At 46.2% G+C, this 9,340-nt stretch overlaps 1 protein-coding gene across 1 annotated transcript; it reads left to right on the forward strand.

Moving 5' to 3' along the window:
* Positions 1-321: 321 nt before the first annotated feature.
* IRX2 (iroquois homeobox 2) lies at positions 322-4,663 on the forward strand (the record flags this gene model as incomplete). The annotated part of the gene is made up of 4 exons (XM_080340421.1): positions 322-564; positions 2,345-2,750; positions 3,194-3,931; positions 4,620-4,663. 4 exons carry the CDS (start codon positions 322-324, stop codon positions 4,661-4,663), a joined length of 1,431 nt encoding a protein of 476 aa, XP_080196547.1.
* Between the last annotated feature and the right edge of the window lie 4,677 nt (positions 4,664-9,340).

The raw sequence follows: 9,340 nt of genomic DNA on the forward strand, positions 1-9,340 counted from the left end.
GCCCTTTCCCTCCCGGTTAGGTTTCTGACCGCTCGATTTATTTTCCCTTTTTTGGGGGTGTTCTTTTTTTTTTTTTTCCCTCCTGTTTGTTTTTATTCTGATCGGGTGCGCATGGGGGGGAGCATATAACAATTCTGATTCTCTACATAACTGCACAGAGCCAACCGGGGGGAGAGAGAGAGAGAGAGGGAGGGAGGGAGAGGGAGGGTGGGAGGGCGGGCGGGAGAGAGGGAGAGCACGAAAGCAGCGCCAGGAGCAGCGGCAGCAGCAGGGCCGGTCACCCTCGCCCCCTCCCTGCTCCTGTGCACGCCAGTGCAAGCCATGTCCTATCCTCAGGGTTACCTCTACCAGCCCCCCGGCTCGCTGGCTCTGTACTCCTGCCCGGCGTACGGGGCGTCGGCGCTGGCGGCCCCCAGGAGCGAGGAGCTGGCCAGGTCTTCGTCGGGATCGGCGTTCAGCCCTTACCCGGGATCGGCAGCCTTCACCGCCCAGGCGGCGGCCACAGGCTTCACCAGCCCGCTCCAGTACTCCACAGACCCCGCCACGGGATTCCCCTCCTACATGGTAACTACCGAAGAGAAACCCTCTCCTTCTTCATTAGCATCCGCATTTTCATCCTCATCATCTTCAGCCTCTCTTCTCACACACTCACCATCAGCCCCGACACCACGTCGCACAGCCAGGCGCCCCGCACCGCGGCCGCACTGCTGGCGCCAGCCGCGCACCGGACTGCGAGCAGTCTCGCAACCCAGCCGGGGCTGGCGGAGACGCGCGGAGCCGAGCGGAGGGGGAGCGGAGTTGGGGCCGGGGTTGGGGTCGGGGAGCCGTTTCGCTCCAAGCCCCAGTCGAGCGCGCTGCCTGCGGGCCTGGGACCCGGGCTCACCCCTCGGTTCGCGGAGCCGTACGGGAGCCCTGGTTAAAGAAATACAGATCGTCTCAGTCAGTTGAGCTGGATGCTTCCATTCTCCCCCCACCCCCGCCATCCCCGCTTTCTCTTTTTTTTTTTTCTTTTCTCTGTGGTATGATAGGGAAGGGTTTTGATTTTTGCTTTTTTTTTTTTTTTTTCCCTTTTTTCTTTTTTTTTTTTTTCCCTCTTGTTTTTAAGTCGATGTTCAGACGCTGCGGGCTTTATCTCCGTGTGGTTTTATTTACTTTCAGTGTGTTTTGTGCTAATGGTTTAACTGGATTTTAGGAATGAAAAGGAGCATCTGTTTGCGATCTGTGAGCTTCGCTTAAGCCCAAGATGGTTGTGGTGGCCGCAGTTTCGGATTTCACTTTCTTCTTATTAGTTAAAAGGAGCATTTGCAATTGCGTGTGTGTGTATTCCGTGCATAAACTATATAAATAAAACCATAAACTATATAAATAAACTGCACGTTTAGATGATTATGTAGTTTTATAAGCACACACACAGAGTCAGACACGTATCTAGTCCGTACACACAAAGACCTGTGCCCGGAATTTAAGACTGGAGCCGCTGTCGAGATCCTAGAGGGGATGGCAGCGAGGTAGCTCTCTCTCTGTAAAGTGACAGGGAAACTACTTGCTTGCTTTCTGTCTGTAAAATACGGTGCATAAATTGTCGTGAAGTCTTTATTCGGGATGGTATAAAAGATCTGAGGTTCTCGCTTTGTTGTTTTTCCTGTTGAGAAGCAGTAGGCGAGTAGCTGGAAGTTGCAGCGAGGTTGTGAACTGTGCGGGATATTGGGTGATGTTGCGCCTGTGACTCGCCGATCTGTGGGATTCAGAGACGTGCTGAAAGTTAGCGAGTTCCTTAGCGATATCTTTAACTTTTCTTCCATTATGCAGACTTAAATAAGCGCAATTTAAACGTTAAAGGGCGAATTAAAATGCTAATTACATCGCATTTGAACAATTCGAAACGGTGCATATCTTCTGATTTGCAAATTGGATTTGCAATGCATTAGTGCAGTGAATTGCTAAGTGGCGGCTTTGTTGTATTTTCTATAGCAAAAAAGGAAACATCTTTTGAACCTTTGAGAGAAATGTAGATATCAAGACACTACCTGTAGGGCCTTTAAAATGTCTGCGCGGTTCAAAAATTATATTGGGAAATATTCAATTACAAGGAGTTAAAATTAGTCAGAAAGATTAAAACATCGCCGATTTCAAGCGCGTGTGCCTGTGTCTGTCTGCTGGGCGGAGGAAGGGGGGGGGAATCGCAACTTAATGGCCTTTGGGTGCTGCTTTTTCCCCTCATAGAATATGGATACAAGACACCATCCCGGGGAAATACAAATATAACCACCGAACTCGCCTTGACAACTTACTAATGGCTATCAGCAATAACAAATTGCCAACCCCATCGTTTTGTTCTGTCCAGGGCTCCCCTTACGACGCCCATACGACGGGGATGACCGGAGCCATCAGCTACCACCCGTACGGCAGCCCTGCCTACCCCTACCAGCTCAACGACCCCGCGTATAGGAAAAACGCCACCCGCGACGCCACGGCCACGCTGAAGGCCTGGCTGCAGGAGCACCGCAAGAACCCCTACCCCACCAAGGGTGAGAAGATCATGTTGGCCATCATCACCAAGATGACCCTCACCCAGGTCTCCACCTGGTTCGCCAATGCCCGCCGGCGGCTCAAGAAGGAGAACAAGATGACCTGGGCCCCCCGGAACAAGAGCGAGGATGAGGACGACGACGAAGGCGACGGGGCGAGAAGTAAAGATGAGAGTCCCGAGAAGATGCCCGAGAGCAACGAAACCTCTGCAGAGGACGAAGGTGGGCGCTGAGTGACCGCGGCCCCGGTGGGGTGGTCCCATCCCGCCTCTTCGCGTCCTCCCGGGAGCGGGTAGCAGGGAAGGGGGATGGGGGGCTGCGTTTAACAAAAGCTAGCCAAACTGCGTCCTGTCACCTCGCCTACGGCTTCTCCGGGCTCTTGTCGCCTCGCAGCGCCGGTGGCCGGGGCGGGCGAGGGGTGGAGGGTGGAGGTGCCGCGGCGGGCGGCGGCGCCTTGCAGGGAGCAGGTGGAGAGGTGCGGAGCGCCGCGGCGGAGCTAGCCCGTGGGGATGGATGCTCCTCGAAAAGGGATTGCACAGAACAGGCTGGGACGGCTAGCGTCTCCCTGCCCGCCGCCGTGGTGGTGGTGGTGCTTGCTTCTCACCCGCCTCTCTTTTGCCGCCCCCCCCTGACTCTGCCTTTCTGTGCCCGGCGGGGCCTTGCAGGGATCAGCTTGCAAGTCGACTCACTGACGGACCACTCGTGCTCCGCCGAGTCGGACGGCGAGAAGCTGCCCTGCCGAGCAGGCGACCCCCTCTGCGAGTCGGGCTCGGAGTGCAAGGACAAGTACGAGGACATCGAGGAAGAGGAGGAGGACGAGGAGGAGGAGGAAGACATCGAGGAGGACGACGGCGGCGGCGGGGAGCGCAACCCGCCGGCCAAGCCCGCCACCTCCTCGCCCCTGGCGGCCGTGGAGGCCCCGCTCCTCGGCCATCCGCACGCCGACGCCGCCCGCAGCGCCAGCAAGGCGGCGCTGGGCGGCCGCGCCTCTCCCGGCCCCCCGACGCCGGCCAACAAGCCCAAGCTCTGGTCGCTGGCCGAAATCGCCACCTCGGACCTCAAGAGCCAGAGCCTGGGACAAGGCTGCCAGTCTGCGCCACTCTCCTCGGCCACCCCCGCCTCCGCCCCGCACAGCGCTGCCTACTCGCCCTCCTCCCTCCTAGGGAGACATATTTATTACACCTCACCTTTTTATAGCAATTATACAAACTATGGGAACTTTAACGCGCTGCAGAGCCAGGGAATCCTGAGATACAACTCCGCAGCAGTGGCTTCAAACGAGGGACTAAGTCAGACTGTCCTAAATGCCAGCTCTGTCCACAAGCAGAGCAGTGACTCTTTGAAAACGATCACTAACCAGCTAGAACAACATTACAGGCCCTCTAGTTATGACTCTAAGAAAGGTAGGTGACTCGATTCTGCACTTTCTTCCCACTTCTCCCTCTCTCTCCTTTCCCGACTCGTACAAGTACATTATAAACTGTAAACACTGAAATCTTCTCTGGAGAAAACTTAGCGCACTGTCAGGACTACCACGGCCGGGTGAAGATGGGCAATAGTATAATCTAGGGATTAAAACCGGCATGTCGCCGTTGTATCGATACCTGCCTCTAGGAACAGAGAGAGGAAACGTAAAAGACGACTTTCAGATCAGTCTTACAGGCTGCAAATGCACCTTTAAAAAGTCGTTTTTAAGTGGAAAACTACACAGGAATATATGCAGAGAGCACTGGTGCCATTCCCCGTATTTTTCTTTTTTTCCCCGACAAACTGGTTTTGCTCTCTTTGTTTCCAGTATTCTCACTTCTCTTTTCAGCTTTGGGTTTAGGTAATTGCTGACCTTGGACGTGAAATTACATGGAGCGTGCCATTTTTAACTCTGTGTTATTTTTTCGAAAAAGTTTTCTACTAATATAATTATCAGCTTGTTCTAACAAAACACTCGGAAAAGGGGCAATTATAAAATAGAGACCAGTCTTTTAAACGACTCAGTTACGAATTCCGGGCGAGTGAGGGTTGGGACCTACACAAACTGTATAATCGAGTTAGCTGGCTGTGTTCTGTGACTAACTGACGGTTATATTTTGACAGATCCCACTGAAATCTGCACAGTAGGAGTACAACCATACCTATAGAAGTGCAATCACACAGCAATGCAAGTAAGTGAGAACATTTTCTATTACACTGATCATTTGGCATCAGGTCTAAGACATGCTACACAGTTGTAGACTTGCTTAGCATTATTTTTTTTGCTTCATTACTTAAGATTCTGATTATGAACTAAGCCACACTTTTCTGCTGGTGGTGGTTTTGTTTGGTTGGTTGGGTGGTGGGTGTTTGTTTTTTTTTGTTTTGTTTTTTTTTTTTTTGTTTTGTTTTTTTTTAAGCTCTCATTATGTCATTTCCTTTTCGGATTTGTTTTCAATTTTAAGTCAGGTTAGACAGTTCCCGCACCTTGCGTAGTCTTCACTTGTGTAAGACAAAGCCGTAAGGACTATTTAAATGTTATGGAAAGAAAGCTTCAGAAAAAAAATCTTTAAAGTTATTGTTGTTTAAAAACAAAGTGCTTGTGCTCACGTGGCAATGCTAAAATTATACATTCGGAGTGAGGCTTCACACAGTGACCGTGTATTTAAAATAAAAAGGGATATTTCCACTGTTAGAGACCGACATGCATCTTAAGCAGGGCATGTTATCTGTGGTTTGCCTCTAGCTAGCAATGCCATTCTTAATACCTCCACTATTTAGGGCTAAATAAAGAGCAAAAAGTCGCCCTACTGATATTTTTTCAACTAATTATTTTCTTAGAAGTCAAGTAAGAATTTTGCCGTAGGTTTTTTTGGGTTTTTTTTTGTTTTTGTTTTTGTTTTTTTTAGTCCGTTTGATGGTGTTAGTGTGTAATTGAAGGATTTTTGGATGATCTGGTTTTTTCCTTGGTCCACAGGTAGGTGTCACAATTGCTTTGAAAAAAGTCAGCAAGCCATCATCTCTCCCCGAGCTAATATATATAACAAATCTCTAAATCCGGATCACATCTTGTGCCACTGTATAAAAGAAGACCACAGAGCACTATTAAATCTTCAGACTCTAATTATTAAACCAGAATTTTGTTGGACATATGTGAGTTTTCTGGTATAGTATAGTTTCCCCAATGTATGTGTGACTTTTAAAAGCAGATCTGTTTTTCTCAGGATATCTTGAATTGATCACTACATTGCCACGGTATATATTCGATAGGTGTGATAGGATTTATTGTAAAATTTATTTGTAAAAGATGTATACAGTAGAGATAATAAAGACGTGATTGGAGAACCTGAGTCCTTACAAAGTGGAAACAAATTTGATATTTATTTTTGTAACGATATAAAGCTTCTAGTAATTTATGCAAGTTGTATTGCAATGGAATCTGAACTTTTTGTAAATAAATTTTGCCTGGTTTTTATTTGAAACATTGATGGTTATACAATCTTCGGTTGTTTAACGAGAATTCTTTACTAATTTATATCTCTAATTGTAAATAAAAACAGACTAGTCTGCAACAATATGGTGTTTTTCGTTCATTTCCCCCCAAATAATGATCTATTATTTAGAAAATGACGAAAGTTGTAGTTTCACTAGTACAGCTTAGACCATAAAATGAGTAAGCAATTTAAATATGTTGCAAAGATATGCTTTGCATAAATGAATTCATTCTAGGTTGTTCCGTTATACTTCAGCTTTAAATACACACATGTGTGCAAATACGCATTTGTATATATACTTGCATATGTGATGTGAATACATGCATGTTTCTTAAAAGCTATTTATGTTGAGTGTGAAGTAGCTCTTTATTTAAGTTAACATTCTTTAAGTTCACCATTAAAAAAAAAAAAAACCCAACAAAAAAAAACAACAAAAAAACCCCAAGAAATTATAATCATCTATGACTTATTTCTAATTTCTTTGTTTCTACTTCTGACTGAATTATGCAAAGGGGGTGGGGGGAAGATAAAAAAGTCCAATTCCTGATTTTTATGATTTTCTGCTTTTTTCTTTATCTCAGTAAACCCTATTTTTACAGTCGCATTGGAAATACGCTTTGATTTGGCTCATAAAATCAGCTAACTAATCATTTTAATTTTTAGTAAAATAATGAGAATCCTCATATAATATAATTTCAGAAAAGAAACGAACAATCATTTATTTTCCCTGAAAGATAAATTGAGTGAATATAACTTACGGTTATAAAACAAGAATAATAGCTTCTTAGATTGCCCTTTAATCAATCATACACTTATTTTTCAAGAGGCTCATCTATTTTATTCCATGATTAATAATGTTCCAGCATGAGAGCATTATTAGATCCCAGCAGGGGAGATCCTGAATGCTTTTAGCTGCTTTGGAATGGTCAGTTGGGGTTCATTATGGTCTGATATTGAACAATTTATAAAATCTTGTCTAAACATCTGCCAGCTCAGATAGGCCGATGTGTCTGAAGATGGGAAATTGCTGGACCAGTTGATATTGACAAACGGATCTCTCTCCAGTGGCTTTTTGTTCAGTGAAAATTAGTGGCCTCTTGCTCAGGTCTTGTTAGAAAGGGCATTTGAAAGTGATCTTAGATACTTCAGGCATCAGCCTTGGGAATGTTAACTGGATAAAGAGTGTGCTCGTCTGGAGTCAGGAAATATGTTGTGATTATATTAAATAGGGAGAAAGGAAGCTGTTTTTCTTAAATACATATACACAATTCCCATGATCCATCTTACCACCCCCAACCACCGCCCCTGCTCTCGTATATTTTAGCCCTATAAAGACGTCTAACTGATTGATAAAATGCATGTGTTTTTCAGCTGATAGGGCAGAAATTATTATTTGAATTATGGAAAACTCTGGGACCCATCTAGCTAAATATAAAACACTGAAGACCTTTGCAGCTGGAGGCCTACTCATCTTCTTATGTTGTCTGTAGAATGATGCTTCTTTGGTCCTGTAACATTCTGTTTTTCACTGAGGTAGAACACAACTGTATCTGTGTGCATTGGTGTCGTACAACTAGTCAAACAGCTAACAAGTAATTCAGATTTTTCCCGCCAATTTAGCGCATGAAGTAGACGCTCATATTTGCTATAATCATCCTCGACAGTCTTTACTATGCACTCTAGGAAGATTTTACGGAGGCACTATTTATGTCGGGGGAGACGCCTGAACTTTCTTTTGCCCACTCTTGCTCCTGCTCCATCAGCCCCCACCACCCACGTTTTGTGTTCCAGGGCTCTGTGGGACACAACGTGTACATTTCAATTGGTAAAAACCAAAAGCTGTGGCAGAGATTAAAAAAGGCTAACGACATTCCTTTGATGTTTATACGCCCAAAGACTTATAAAAGATTTCCATAATTTACCCACCCTTGCTAGTATTTAGACCTGGATTTCTTTCTGGAAAGAAAAGTAGAAAGACTTGGAAAACTCGCTTTTAAGTATTCACTATGTATGTAAAACCCAATGGACTTCTCTCATGCTCTGAGAAATTCACGAACTGTTAATGGATGCAGATGGGCGACACGCAAATGATCTGGCAAATAAACTTACTTTTAAAACAAATTAATGGGCAAGAACTGCATATTCAACGTCATTTGAGATTTAATAATCAAAATTGAAAGCAGGAGGAAAATGTAGTCTTGCTAGATTGTTGGCACAAACAATGCGATTATTTGAATATAGCAAGAAAGAGGGAAGAACGATAAAATACGTCACTTTGTGTACGGCTTATTTCATAACGATGCTAATCAGCCCGCTGGGATTAAAATTTCAAACCCCTTTCTATATTTACTCCCTCTCTCCCCACCCCCCTCCCCTCCTTTTTGTGTTCATTTTGGAGCGGGAAGGACAAACCCTCCCCTCTTCGGGGCCAGAGGTTTCATTAGAGCTGATTTATTGAAATTCAGGCTTTAATCTCAGGTGGGATCCCGGAGGAATTGGCGCTGTCGTCAAATGGGAAGAGGGTCGCTTTCCACTTTGCACTTCCTGGGCTGCTTTTTTCCTCGCTCCCTGCAAATGTCAACATTTGTTCTCAATAAGAGAGTTATTGTTTCAGGAAAGCTGCTCACCAACTGCCTTTGAGAGCGGAAAAAAAGAAAAAAAAAAGCGTCGCCCACCTTTGTTTGGCTGGAGACTGGGGGAAGGGATGGGGACGGAGGTAACACGCAGCCCAGGCCAGCAGCGGACAGACAGACAGACGTGGAAATAGCTGCTGCACACCAGCTCGCGGCTGAAGGGGAACGGGCCTGGATAAGGGGAAAGTTAATACAAAGCACAATAGACGCCTGCCTTTACCTCCTCACTCCGTTTGCATCTTAGCCCCTGTAAAAAACAGCAGAGAAAACAAACAAACAAACAAACCCCCAAAATAAAACAAAACCAAACACAAGCCACCAGCAACAAAAACGAAGACTGCCTTCCCAAACGTCCACACGCGGAAGAGGTCTCCAGGTTTTGGGGCGGAAGGGTGATTTCCAGGTGAAGAAGCAACTTGCAAGGTGCACCGTTTGCTTTAGTCCTACCTGGTGGAACCTACCTCCTAATGGACTGCCAATTAATTCCCGCCAGGGGGGCCGGCAGCCCCGCTGCGAGGAGCGGGAGAGGCCTGGGGCTGGGCAGCCCGGAGAGGAGCAGCCCAGCCCAGCCCAGCCCAGCCCAGCCTATGCCGTCGCGGCCCCTCCGTGCCCAACTTCACGGAAAAACAAACAAACAAACACAAAACAAACAAACAAACAACAAAAACAAACAAACAAACCAAAACAAACCACCACCAAGCCTCTCGGCACTGGAAGT

The sequence above is a fragment of the Nesoenas mayeri genome, assembly GCF_963082525.1.
Source record: "Nesoenas mayeri genome assembly, chromosome: 2".
Taxonomy (NCBI): Eukaryota; Metazoa; Chordata; class Aves; order Columbiformes; family Columbidae; genus Nesoenas; species Nesoenas mayeri.